The sequence below is a fragment of the Rhamphochromis longiceps genome, linkage group LG11 (assembly GCF_057381845.1).
Source record: "Rhamphochromis longiceps isolate RC_006_pf linkage group LG11, R_longiceps_female_GT1.1, whole genome shotgun sequence".
In the NCBI taxonomy this organism is placed as follows: domain Eukaryota; kingdom Metazoa; phylum Chordata; class Actinopteri; order Cichliformes; family Cichlidae; genus Rhamphochromis; species Rhamphochromis longiceps.
This window is the reverse complement of record NC_140567.1, coordinates 15,861,572-15,875,869: the sequence shown is the minus strand read 5'-3', so window position 1 is coordinate 15,875,869 and position 14,298 is coordinate 15,861,572. Positions and strand designations below refer to the sequence as shown.

The window sequence follows — 14,298 nt, the reverse complement described above, 5'->3', positions numbered from 1 at the left end:
TTGACCGTCATTGCCGTCTGCCGATCGGGTGAAAAGACCGGGTGACTTCTGTTTTAGAAAAGAGCGGTTTTCTGTCTCGTCACGCTGTCTACGTCACTTAAGTTAAGCGTCCTGTCCTACATGTACGTTGATCTGCGTTTGTCATCATAGGACCTAAGGCTGAAACTGGAGTTTTGTTGTAAAAGTTTCCAAATTTTCTAAATTGAGTTTCTCCTGTAGTCTCTTTCAGTCTATGAGATAATGACTAATCTACCTGTCCACACATAACAGTGCAGTTTTCCACCTTTTTTAAAACCTTGAATCTGAATCACGATGCCACATTCAGACCTTTCTTCAGTGCTTTAGTGTTCTGTAAGTCTCCTCATCTCATTGCTTCTGTCTCCTGTTTGGCACAGATACTGTAAACTGAATTCATTAAAAAATAAAGCTCAACAATAAGTGCCTTTCCTCCTGACTACCAAATACAATGTGCTGTTTTTCCTTCATGTGGATAATAAAAAACACACAATTTCAAAAAGGTGCTCTGTAACTAACTTTGTAATGACACATTATGAGGTGTTTTTGTTCTTTTTGACAATTTGTGAGTTTTCTGTAAAAAAACAAACAAGAAAAAGAAGAAGTTTTGTGCTGTTCCATCCATCTTCCAAAAGCAGCCACGTGTGATCTGCAGCATCCCCACCTGCCCCCTGTTTGCTTGAGCCTTCTGAGAGCTGTGTTGTTTTTCTTTGTTCTGAAAGGACCCTGAGAATGAATGTAAACTTCCTCCTCATTACTGTATGTGTAATAAAACACGACCTGCCACTTAACTGAGAATAAAACATTTAAAAAATATATATATATCTATATATATATAAATATATAAAACCAGCTCTACTGACTGCAGTGTGTCTTTTTGTCTAGAGCAGCAAATGATGTATCTTTTAAAAAAACAAAACAACAAAAAACAGTGAAACAAAGTGATATAACAAGGTCACACCAAACAAAGACATGCCAGTCTTTTTTTTCCCATTAAGCCTAAATTCGTGATTCACTCGGTAATCACTATTTGGGCCAAGTTTTCCGAGCTCATGACCGGAGCAGATGGAGTACCTGCTCGCTATTCTAGCACATGTGTAATCACACAGAATATATGCAGTTTCATGTCATGCTGAAATTACTGAAGTACAAAAGCTTGCTGGAGCATTGAAAGTATGAATGCATTTCCCCCAAGAGGATACATGTGAAATTCTTTTTACCACAGCTTTCATAATTAAAGATAAACACGGCCCTCCAAACATGTTTTTTTTCTTCCTTTTCCACGTCATTTTGGAGTGGTTATTCAAAAGTGAATCAGAGGCCACAGAAACACCAGCCATGTAACAGCTGTATGAGTTCTAATTTGAACCTGGGGAAATCTATTGTAGTTGCACAGTGAATGGGGAAGTTAATGGAAAACAGGATGGAGTTACCCAACATGGATATTTGTCTGTTTTATGTGACGATATAGCAAAGAGGTACAGATAGGTCCAGAGTTTGCTGTGTAGACTTTCAAAGACTTTAAGAAAAGTACTGCATTAACTGTTCAGGAATTACAACCATTTTTAATATGTTGACCCCATTTCAGATGCTCTGAAGTAGCTGGACAAATTGACATGATTTTAATTCCAAGGTCTGTTTTTAAGACATGCATGAAAATCCTGACATCTATAACCTGAAGTTTCCTCCCTTGAGATGCTGAAAGTCTGGACTTCAATCGCATATTGATTGTTTGATTTAAAATCCCCACTGTGGGTTTACAGAGACAAAAAAAAAAAAAGACATTTTAATTGTGTGAAAATTGTGCCAGGAGTTCCTACATCCAGATCACAAACTCACCAGTGAATAGATTACATCATGTTTGGTCCAAAAAACTCAAGAAAAAACAGTTGTTGACTAGTTTTATATCAACGCTGGTGTTGGGTCAAATCCAGCAAACAGCTACTTTGTATTTTTATGTAGAAGCACTGCCTCTACCCAACAAATCAGAGCAAGGCCGGGCTCGTTGCTCAAGCCGACCACGGTTGTGACTCCAGGTGCCTTCTGGAATTTTCTTGTTAAAAATGCTCCGTTTGAATTCACTCGCCAAAATCTAGTGTGCAGATCTTGAGTGACTTATGAGCACATTCCCTGTCACATTTCGCACCTGGAGAGGCAGTTTATAAAAATAGCTTGAACCCCCCCTCCTTTTTTTTTTTTTTGCTTGCACACTGACTCAGATAAGCAGCACAAAATCAGCAGGGGACCACCTTTTTATATTGCCTGAATGCTCCTCCTGTGCAAAAGCAACTGTCCTCATTTGACTCTTGGCAACAAAGCCGATAAGCCCCCATTATCCAAAACGTCAAAACAGTTTATTCTATCTGTAATTCATAGTAATGAACAAACAACCAGCTTTAATTAGTAGAAAAATTACTTTAATCTTAACTTATTATGGACAATAGAAAAGAAGAAGAAACAGCTGTACATTGGCTTTGCTTCATAACAAATGCAACCTAATGCTCAAATTATATATATCCAATAATCTGTGTTGTGGTGGTTCATCAAAAAATATACCCCATCTAACTACACTATTTACAAAGTGAGACAGTAAAGAAAAAGTGTTGCAGTCCTCAATCATGAATCTGGAAAATGGCGCAGCTTTCACAGTGAGCCGCTGTTTTCAAACTAAAACATCAATCGAAAATAAACATTTCACTCGGAGATGAAATATGTACAGTATAAATATGACAAAAGTAAACCAGTAGAAAAGAAGTGCTTTCTGTCTTATGTACTGTAAGACGGTTGCTTTTAGGCCATGACAGCGGTAAGCTGCCTGCAGCTCCCTGTGAGCACACCACCGAAGAAGAGACGACACTGGTCGCTAGGAAGTTTCTGCAGCACGCTCCAGTTTCCTTCATTTCCAGCAGGGCCGGCATTAGAGGGAGACCTCTGTCTCCAGAATGGAGACTTATCTGGGATGCCTGTGTTCCCTGAACCAAACCTCTCCAGCGGTTATCATACGGATGACAATCAGACCGCAGCAGAACGGATTAAAGTCATTAGGCCAATCAGAGGGAGCCAGACTCCCCTTGCTTTGATGCTGAATTGAATAAACAGCCAGGGACCGCTACAAGGACAGAGGACTTGAATGTACAGCATTAAGACCACCTGACTGATATTGTGCAGGTCCTCCTTGTGTTGTCCTTCTGAAACAGCTCGGACCCATTTTCAGATGGAGACAGGAGCTATGGGGGTGTTTGTCCACAGTCGGGTGGGCCATGGAGTTCTCCCAGTTCAGATTGTAGCTGCACAATCCAAGTGGGATTTGGGGAATTTGAAGGGCTTTTTGATAAGTTTCTTGAGTAATTTCTGAGAGGTGGCGGGGCTCCACTGCCCTGCAGAAGTAGGCCGGAGAGTAGAGGTGCATTTGGTCGGCAACAAAGCTTAGCTGGGTGCCAGGTGTCAAAGAAACATCCACATGAATGCCGAGATCCGAGCAGAACAGTAACGAAAAGAAATGATGAACGCTATTCACTTCAGCTGATGGTAGGGCCTCAAATCCGTTTTCAGCCACACAGCCCCTTTCAGAGGATTATTGTGTTTGGCAAAGCTTTGCTGTTTAGCCAGTAAGTGCTCATGAGACTCTGCAGTGCTTTCTGATACTTGGCAGTCATGCGGGCTGCGGTCAGGAGAAGACGTTCGGCCAGTCTCCTGTTGCTTCAGGAACCACTTCCAGGTCAAGTTCAGGGGTCACCTCGACCCGAGGCGCCGCTTCCTCTTGGCCCAGGGGCACATCTTGTATTTGACCTGGAAGCAGAAAGAGGGAAAAAATGAGTGGATTTGCACGATTCTTCCAGTGAAATTCTCTTTAGCATTGGCAAAAACACATTAACACACACGTTGGTAGAGCAGCACCATCAGCTCTGATGCCTGACTCAATTTACCAGTGGCTGTCATGCAAATAAGAATCAAAAGCAGCCTTTCCCTCTCTGCGCTGTTCCATCATTTGTTTTAATGTACCCTCATCCTCACTGTTAGCCTTCAGTCTGAAAAAACAGCACCTGAGACTCGTGTCACAGTATAAAACAACAATAAGTCAACTTGGCGTACGTTTTTTCTACCGCTACAGACCTCACAGTCCTTTACTAATATTTTAGAATCATTTCATTATCTGAAACACTTCAAACAAATATTCATTAGGCTGAAAACTGTTTTTCAGAACAGAAAGGGCTGAATCTTACTCTTTGAAGCAGACACATGACTCGAATAGCAAAGAGACAAATTTTTCCATTTTTTTCCTGAACATTTTAACCTTGCTGATGAGCCTGCAGTTGCGTGAAGTCACAGATGGAATACTAGGAAGTATTCATATTAAAATATATAATATAGCTTTCTGCTTTAAAAGCTCTTTTTGAATTTTTCAATTTCACAATGACAAAATGTATTAAGAGCAAAAAGAAAAGGCTGTCAGATCATATCGAGGCTGTCAGGAGTGTTTCTGCCCTTATTCCTCACTGAAACAATGCTCAAGTCTGACTGAAAAGTGTTGAAATGAAAAATGAAAAGAATAAAAAAGATTAAAAGATTTTTTTGGGAGGGGGGTGTCCTTCATCTCTTGTGGTTTTACAAAGAATAAAGTAAAAGTTTTCTAAAGGGGTCATGAGAAAAATACTCAAAGTCCTTGTGCCCATCATACATTTTGAGATGACTTTGAAAAGACAAGTCTGTCACCTTCTTACATCTTGCAACATGTCGATGGACAAAGACTTGATAACTTTGCAACGTGTGGGGATCTTGCAGGGTCATGAATGTAGACATTATGTTTCCAGCCAGACTTTTTTTTATGTTATAAAATAGTCTTGAGCAATAGTTTGCCAGGCTTTCTGAAGGTCTTTCCAAGTTAGGCACTTAACACTTCCATCCATCCATCCATCTTCTTCTGCTGCTTATCCGGGACCGGGTCACAGGGGCAGCAGCCTAAGTAGAGAAGCCCAGACCTCCCTTTACCCGGCCACCTGCTTTAGCTTGGGAACACTAAATGGGTTCCCAGGCCAGCCGAGAGATATAATCTCTCCAGCGTGTCCTGGGTCTGCGCTGGGGCCTCCTCCCAGTTGGACACGCCTGGAACACCTCACCCAGGAGACGCCCAGGAGGCATCCTTGTCAGATGCCCCAACCACCTCAACTGGCTCCTTTCGATGTGAAGGAGCAGGAGCTCTAGTCTGAACCCCTCCCGGATGGCCACCACCTCATCCTATCTCTAAGGGAGAATACAGCCACCCCTCTGAGGTAGCCTATTTCTGCCGCATGTATCTGCAATCTCGTTCTTTCAGTCACTACCCAAAGCTCATGACCATAGGTGAGGGTAGGAACATAGATCGAACAGAGGGGACCATGGCCTCAGATTTGGAGATGCTAATTCTCATTCCCAGCGCTTCACACTCAGCTGCGACTGTTCCAGTGCGAGTTGGAACTTAATACTGATCTATGAATTATTCAAGCTTAAAAAAGGCACCTAACTCTTGGGAAGAACCAGTGTTGTGCCGACACACAAAGAGGAGACAGTGTCGCTACTAGAATTTTATTAAATTACTGATTTTTGTCTTTTCATCGTGCAAACCTTCCTCAGTTCATAATCGGTGGCCTTAAACTTCCTAATGCCAAGTGTCTGTGTTAATAAATCTTCCTTATTAACACAGACTGCTCTCGTCTTGCCTTTCTCTTGTGCGTGTCATGTGGTGAATATAAGCACTCCAAACAGCACCATGACAACCTTTCTCTCTTTAAATAGATTAAGGAACTTAAGGACCATTTGATGTAAAGTGGTCATTAAACTGAGTCTATTAACAAGATTCCTGTGGGTCAGGTCTAAAATGAAAATCAAAGAAAATGAATCCATATTTTTAGACATTTTTCTGTGGTTATACGATCTGGATACAGTGTGTTTAAGACTGAAGAAAACAAATATTTTCTAATGAGATGAACGTTTTGTCATTTTTAAATCTGTTTAATGGTTTAATTCATTCACTCAGTGTTGTTCCTTTGTATTCATCATCCCTTTATTCAGGCTAAGGTTAAAGAATTACATGTGTTAGTGAGTTAATTGATCCATTCATGCATGTTAACATTTGCTTATATTAAACAATCAGGTTATAATTGATTATAAACCAGTGGGGACGACAGTGGCTCAGGGGGTTGGGAAGCGCATCTGTAACCGGAAGGTCGCCGGTTTGTTCCCCGGGCTCTCTCAAATTCAAATTTATTTGTCACGTACACAGTCATACACAGTACGATATGCAGTGAAATGCTTAGACAACTGCTCGTGACCTACAGAAAAAAAAAAGGAAAAGGCTATGAATAAGATAGGAAATAAATATGAAAAATTAAAAAGGGTAAATTTAACTAGGAAGGAATAAAATATAAAAAAATTAAGGTTAAAAATGAAATAACTGTACAACACAAATTAGAATGAAGGGTAAATTTAACTGGGAAAGAATAAGATAAAATATATAAATTAAAGTTGAAAATAAAATAACTGTACAACAAAATACACAATACACAGTATAGAAATATATAAAAATGTATGAAGAAATATATATATATATATATATATATATATATATATATATATATATATATACACACACACACACACACACACATACACAATAACAGCAGCTGTACAAGTATTAACTGGAAATGAAGAATATAGTGCCCAGTGTTGTGCAATCCACATTATGTCTTGTGCAGTGCAAATATGCTTAAAGTCATTTAAGTGATGAAGTGAAAACAATGTCCAGAAAGTCCAGTGTGTGTGTGTAAGAACTGTATGTGTGGGTCAGTACTGTGTGGTGTGTGATTGAGAGACCGTATCGCCTGCGGGAAGAAGCTCCTCCTCAGTCTCTCTGTGTTGGTCTTCAGGGAGCGGAATCGCTTTCCTGACCTCAACAGAGAGAACAGTCTGTTGTTGGGATGGCTGAGGTCCTTCACGATCTTCCTGGCCTTGGTCCGGCACCGCCTGCTGTAGATTGAGTGCAGGTCAGGGAGCTCGGAGCGGATGGTGCGCTCAGCTGAGCACAACCCTCTGTAGAGCTCGTCTGTCCTGCATGGTGCTGTTCCCGAACCAGGTTAAGATGTTTCCCGCCAGGATGCTCTCTATGGTGCACGAGTAAAAGTTCCTGAGCACCTTGGAGGGCAGTTGGAAGTCTCTCAAGCGTCTGAGGTGGTAGAGACGCTGTCGGGCCTTTTTCACCACGGTGTTGATGTGACAGGACCATGACAGGTCCTGCGTGATGTGAACTCAGAGGTATTTGAAGCTGTCCACTCTCTCCACTGGGCACTCGTTGATGACGGGGGTCTGGTAGTTCCTCTCCTGCTTAGTGCTGAAGTCCACTATCAGCTCCTTTGTCTTACTGACGTTTAGAAGGAGGTTGTTCCTCTGTCCTGGTCGTTGTGTCCTTGGGCAAGACACTTCACCTACCTCCTACTGGTGATAGCCAGAGGGGCCGATGGCGCGATATGGCAGAAGCGGTGGCAGAAGCGAGGCTTCTGCCCCAGGGCAGCTGTGGCTGCAACTGTAGCTTGCCTCCACCAGTGTGTGAATGTGAGAGTAAATGAATAGTGGAATTGTAAAGCACTTTAGGTGCCTTGAAAAGCGCTATATAAATGCAATCCATTATATTATTATTATTATTATTATTATTATTATTATTATTATTATTATTATTATTATTATTATTATTATTATTATTATTACTCATAAACCCCGTATTTGACAAACTTAAGTTCACTAAAGACCTCTAAATTCCAGTGTACTGATACAGCTGGCTCATGATATGAGATAGGTAGACAAATAAAAGCTCCAAGATTTACTGGCCACCTGGAAAATAGTGGTTAGGACATTGGAGATGAATCTCAGCTTGAAAAACCAAGAAGATGTGCTGAAGACAGTATACTGCTTGAAAACTGTCACTTTACTCAAATGTTTGTACCTTGATCACATGGTCCCACACAAGCGTCTAACCGTTCTTGTACAAGATGTTGATGAAAAGCTTATAAAAAACCCTCATTGAGAAGCCAGGCCGCTAACACAAAGAAGAGCAGGTGGCTGCGTTTTGAATCACACATTAATATTCTGCCCTGTCGCTGTGATTTGCACACGCTGTGTCTGTAAGTTGAAAACACAGTTTTCAAGTGCGTGGACACGGCTGCTTTGTGTCTTATCTGCACTGTAGCAAGAATCAGTCACGCATTTCATGCTGCGTGACTTTGTTGTTTTCTGAAAATATGAGACATTAGTCAACCTCAAAACATATTCTTTTAATTTCGGCATGTCTTTAAGATTTGGATAACTATAAAAGTAAAAAAACAACTTTGAAAAAGACACTTGGTTTTCTTTATTCAGCCAGAGGGTACAGAGCAGGAACCTTTTGCGGAGCTGGATTTCAAGTTAAATAAGCTGTTCTGTTAAACAGATCTGACAGCTCTGTTCTCCTCCTCAGGCCCTCCTCAGTATGTACCGCTCAGGTTCCCAGAACAGCGAACACTGTGTATGTGTCCAAGGTTAAACAAAAGAGGGTCTTGGGTAGGGATGGGTATCGAAACCCGGTTCTTGTTGAGAACCGGTTCCCACTGTTTCAATTCCTTGGAATCGTTTGCCATTTTTGCAAACGATTCCCTTATCGATTCCAGTCGCCCCGAATGACGTCACCACGTTGCGGAGCGTCATTTACCCGGCAGGAAACACGGCGCCAGTGGCTCAAATGCTCAAAAGCTTGGTTATACTTTACGAGAACGGATGACAACAGGGCAACTTGCAATACTTGCAAAGTAGATATTTCATTTAAGGGAGGAAACACTACGAATATGCAAAAGCATTTGCTCACAAAACACGTGATGACCTTAAATGAATGTCGTGTTTTTAATTCCGCTCCGGACTCGTGAATCTCAACCCAGCAGCAGCGGTAACGTTTGCACGTCCTCTCCCGTTAATGCGGCAGGTAAATAATCAACTAACAGTGCATATTATGTTAGCGCGATCTGCCTTATTACAAAACCTGCCATTACTGTGCATTTAGGTGACCGTGATGAGAGAGACAGACAGAGTCTGGCTGGCTCAGATGCTGGCAGTTCTCACTGCAGTCTACCGGTAGCGTCTCCTTTCAGGCCAGGATAGACGAATGTCACCGAGCAGTGACTAAGTTTGTGGTCAAAGGCTTGAACCCATTTGCCACAGCAGATGCCCCCGATTTCACTTTGGTAAGTGAATGTGTTTAATTGTAGGCAGGGACATTACTGGATATTCTTGTGTAATTGCTACAGAATAATTTATGTTACACTTTGTTATTGCTACAGGAGAATATTTATTTTATTATTTTACATATCCATTTTTTTTCCTGGGGACCCTGTGACACCCCATTGAAGAGCCGTAGGCTGGATCTCTTAAGATCTCACTGTTGGGTTTGTAAGGCCATGTTACTCCTAAATTTCTATCTTGTTCAAAGAGAAGATAAAAAACAAAGTTCTAAGCTAATCGACCATTAGAATCGACATGCTAATCGACATGTTCTCCTTTTTTAAAAATAAGAATCGATAAGAGAATCGATAAAGAATCGAATCGTTAAACAGAATCGAAAATGGAATCGGAATCGTTAAAATCTTATCAATACCCATCCCTAGTCTTGGGGTAAACTTTGAAAGACAATAAATTAACATTCATGTCAATGATAGATATCAAAGTGGAGGCTTCTGGGAACAGCTGATGGACCACTCAGCAAAGCTCCCCTGCTGTGAAGCTTCACCAAGCCTGCAAGATGAAGGCGACTGCACGTGTGTGTGTGTGTTTGATGAGACTGAGTGTTGGCATTCTAACAACTCATTCTTAATGAGAAGGATCATGAAGTGAAGCCCCACAGATACTACATGCAAGGATGAGAGATGGTGTGTGTTTTTTCTAATGGGGACAGCCTGTAGTGCTTTTCAATCATTTAAGCGCTCAGAGACACCTTTTAATGTTCACCATTCCCACCGTGTAGGAAATGTAACCTTGACACTAAGAGACACAAAGACTTTTTTGTGACGCGCTAAATTCCTCAATGACCTTGGAAACATTTTTTTTCTGACTGAAAGAGAATCTAACAGGAGAGAGATGCGGGTTTTTTTCTAATTAGTGCCGTGACACCCGGCGCTTACCGTAGCCGTGCGATCTCTTCATGTGATGCTTCATGTTGCTTTTCTGGGTGAATCTGATGTTGCACACCTCACACTTGAATGGCTTCTTTCCAGTGTGTTTGACCATGTGGACCTGCAGAGCGCTCTTCTGGTTGAAGGCCTTGTCACACTGAGTGCACTTGAAAGGCCGCTCACCTGCAGTAACACACAGGCCCACAGTTTAATCAGTATCAACAGATGCTACCCCAATATGTTCAAAAACTCACACATACTGTGTACATTCTTAGTAAAGATTCTCCTCTGATTCACAAACAGCTGAACAAAACGCTCCCATTGATGGATAATGATATAAGGATTTTATTCCTGTAAATAAGCAGCTGTGAAGTGAACTGCATTGTGCACAAACTGCTTTCACAAGCTATGTTATTAACAAAAGTGTACTACAATCTGAGTAGGAAACAAAAGCCACACAAATCCTGACATGTTTCCTCTTGTGAGTAATTTTCTAGGTGTCGAAATTAAACTGCCATAACCCGCTGCGTCCTTGATGAGGGTGCTGAAAGGTCACTGTTACTGTAGGAGTGTGCATTTAGAGGTGGTGATTTTCTGGTTTCATTAAGGAGAGATGGTGAACCTAAAGCAAGTGTTTTTAATGCTGCAGTCTCCTGCAGTTCAGTTACTGGGATCTAAAATGCAGACCCTTCAGTACGCCAGATGTAAGAAAACTCTTCACGTATTAATGCCGTGTCCTGCTGAAACAAACAAATCAGCATCCAGCTGAACCGAAGCAGCTGGATGCTATTGTGATAATGGCCATGTAAAGAAATCATATTCTTTTTCCCCTCAAGACACAATTTATTTCACATCTTCTGACACACAGGCAAAGCAGCTATGCCTACATTGTTTATGCTTAAGCTACAACTCTTTGCACTAACTTGCTGTACAAAACTAACCAAAGAAACAGCTCCTATTCCTAAGGAATTCAGGGCTACACAACCAGAGTCGCTTCTCCTCAAACATTTTTCATTTCAGGGCCTGTCACGTCTGTTAAGCTAGGCATGAGATAACAAGCAGTGACAAACGTCAGTCGTAAGCTGGGAGCAAAGGGGAAGTGGAACATTTCTGGGGGGTTTTCTGCTAAAAGATAAAGCATAACAAACCCCGCAGCACAAAATTATGAGCTAACCCAGCAGAGAGAGATCCAATGAAAGATAGGACAGAAATATGTTTTTTATGTGCTTATAAACTTTGCATAAGTTTTTGAATTAGTGAGCCTGAAAGGGGAAGATTGTAGCTGCTTAATATGACACACACTGCTTGAAATCCCACTTTTTTTCAATAATCATATTATTAGTCTCAACAAAGGAGTTAATGTACGAGGGTAATCCCAAAAGTAAGGTCTCCTATTGTTTTAGAAATACAAACAACCGTGTATTTATGACGGGCGACTTGTGGACGCGCGGTGTCGTGGAGAATGCTTACGCCCTTGCTCAGTATTCCTGTTCTCCAGTTCTGAAATGCCCGTCTGAGTTTTTCCAGTGTTTCACAGTACCTGTCAGCATCGCCACAGCCCTCCACGCTGTGCTGAGTCACCTAGAGCAGTGGCAGAACTACGTCCGAATGTTCTTCGTGGACTACAGCTCAGCCTTTAATACAATCATCCCGGACAGCCTCATCACCAAACTGGTCACTCTTGGCCTCCCTCCTTTCACATGTGCCTGGATAAAGGACTTTCTCACAAACCGGCCCCAGACTGTAAGACTCGGCCCTCATCTCTCCTTCACTCGCACACTGAGCACCAGCTCCCCACAGGGCTGTGTGCTGAGCCCCCTCCTGTATTCTCTCTACACCCACGACTGCAGTTCGACCCACAACAACACTCTCATCATCAAGTTTGCAGATGACACCACGGTAGTCAGACTCATCTCAAAGGGAGACGAGGCAGAGTACAGAGAGGAAGTCCTGAAGCTTGCAGCATGGTGTTCAGAAAACAACCTGGCACTGAACACTAAGAAAACCAAAGAGCTCATTGTTGACTTCAGGAGACACAGCACTGACTTGGCCCCCCTTTACATCAATGGGGAGTGTGTGGAGAGGGTCCACACCTTCCGGTTCCTTGGTGTCCTCATCTCTGCTGACATCTCCTGGACAGACAATATCTCAGCGGTCGTCAAGAGGGCCCAACAGCGGCTGCACTTCCTGAGAGTCCACAGGAAGTACAAGCTGAACTCCAACCTGCTGCTGACCTTTTACCGCTCGTCCATTGAGAGCCTGCTAACCTACTGCATCACGGTATGGTACGGCAGCTGCACCAAGGCGGATAGAGTGAGGCTTCAGAGTGTGGTCAAGACAGCACAGAAGATGATCGGCTGCCCTCTCCCCTCCCTGATGGACATTTATTCCTCCCGCAGCCTCAGCAGAGCAGCAAACATTATCAAGGACAGCTCCCACCCTGGTTTCAACATGTTCAGCCTGCGCTACAGGTGCATCAGCACAAAAACCCACAGACTCAAAAACAGTTTCTTTCCCAAAGCCATAACTGACCCCCCCAATTTTTTTTTTTTCTTCCCACTTCCTCTATGGACCACCACTGTGCAATACCAATCCTATGGGCAATAACTCAACTGTATATACACAACACTATTTATTACATATTACTTTTTTTTTTTTTTTTTTTAAACGGCCTGTACTACAACCCAGTGACTACAACATGTTGCCAAGGTTGAAAGAACATTTGTCCGGAAGGCGATTCTGCTACAGTGGCAGCAAGCGGGTATGACATGGGTATTATAAAACTGCCACAGCGTTTAAAAATCGACCAAAATGGCGATTATGTCGAAAAATAAATAAGTCTTCAAGCTTTGAAATGATGTTAATATTAAAGAAAATACACGGTCGTTTGTATTTCTAAAACAATAGCAGACTCTTTCCTCTTATCTACCACCCCTCCTCTGAACATGTCCAAACCATCTCAGCCTTTTACATCTACTGTCAGATTAGGGTTTGGGATTTTAAACTATAATGAACGACAGTGTTTTGTCACCTGTGTGCGTTCGATTGTGTCTCTCCAGCTGACTGCGCTTGGCGAAGGCTTTTACGCAGGAGGAACAACTGAAGACTCTGGGCTTCTGGGAGCTGGGTGACGGGCCCGGCTGGTGCACTCGTTTATGTTCCTGCAGATAAAATGAGTTTACAGTTACAGTCTAACTCTGTCCTCAGCAGACAGGCGCTCACAGCATCAGTGCGAAAAACCTGCACAAATATTTGTATTTCATCATTTGTATTTGTATTCCTCAAAGAAATTAGCAGCATCCTTTGACCTTGTCACAGAGAATTAGGGCTGCTTTGACAACACAAGGAGATTAATTACACCCAGTATTAATATACTGCCAGGTCTCTCTTGGAAATGAGATTTTTAATCTCAATGAGATTTTTTACCTGGATAAATAAAGGATTAATAAAAATATGCTCATCTCAGTAAATGTTTATTAAGATCAGTGTTGATCAGGAGTACTGATCTCAATGACATAAATCTATGTAAGGTAGTCATCGTTTCTGAATTACTGAAGATATATTACCTCTCACATTTCTGTGCTCCACGTTCTATTTATATATTACTATTATCAGACAACATTTTAAGCTAGTTTTAGTACCGTGGTAGTGCTTTTTTGTATTATCAAGGAAATCTAACACTACTTATGCTAACACTTTGTACTCAGTTTTCCAAGTAACCAACACTGACCAGCTATTACATCCTAGCTGTACAAATGCTAAACTCTAATGAAGTAGAAGTCAATAGTGCAGCCCTCTGAATATTCATACATGTAGCAAATGAAATTCGAGGCTATCACGATACTGGGTTGCAAGTACACTACATTGCTGATATGAAAAATAATGTTTGGAGGAACATTTTGTTCACTGTGGCTCTAACAGTTAAGCAGTGACACTTTTATTCTGTGACTATCTAGTATCATAGCAACAAAAGTAAAAGAGCTGACAAAAAACACACTATGGTGTACACTGAATAACTGATAGGGTGATTTTGTTGCATCTGGCGTGAGCTAGGCTAGTCAGTCTCCCATTTCTACACTGTAAGCTATCCTGGCTGTAGATTTATCTCTGATATACACAC

At 41.8% G+C, this 14,298-nt stretch overlaps 1 protein-coding gene across 1 annotated transcript in view; it reads right to left on the bottom strand.

The window, feature by feature from the left end:
• Nucleotides 1–2,430: 2,430 nt before the first annotated feature.
• Nucleotides 2,431–14,298, bottom strand: part of LOC146658749 (zinc finger protein 236) — a 52,021-nt gene continuing 40,153 nt past the window's right edge. The window contains exons 30-32 of the mRNA XM_085422475.1: nucleotides 13,210–13,339; nucleotides 10,188–10,361; nucleotides 2,431–3,804 (exon numbers count right to left, since the gene is read on the bottom strand). Of these exons, the coding sequence (XP_085278601.1) occupies nucleotides 3,683–3,804; nucleotides 10,188–10,361; nucleotides 13,210–13,339 (426 nt within the window). The 3' untranslated portion in view covers nucleotides 2,431–3,682. The remainder of the gene's footprint in view (nucleotides 3,805–10,187; nucleotides 10,362–13,209; nucleotides 13,340–14,298) is intronic.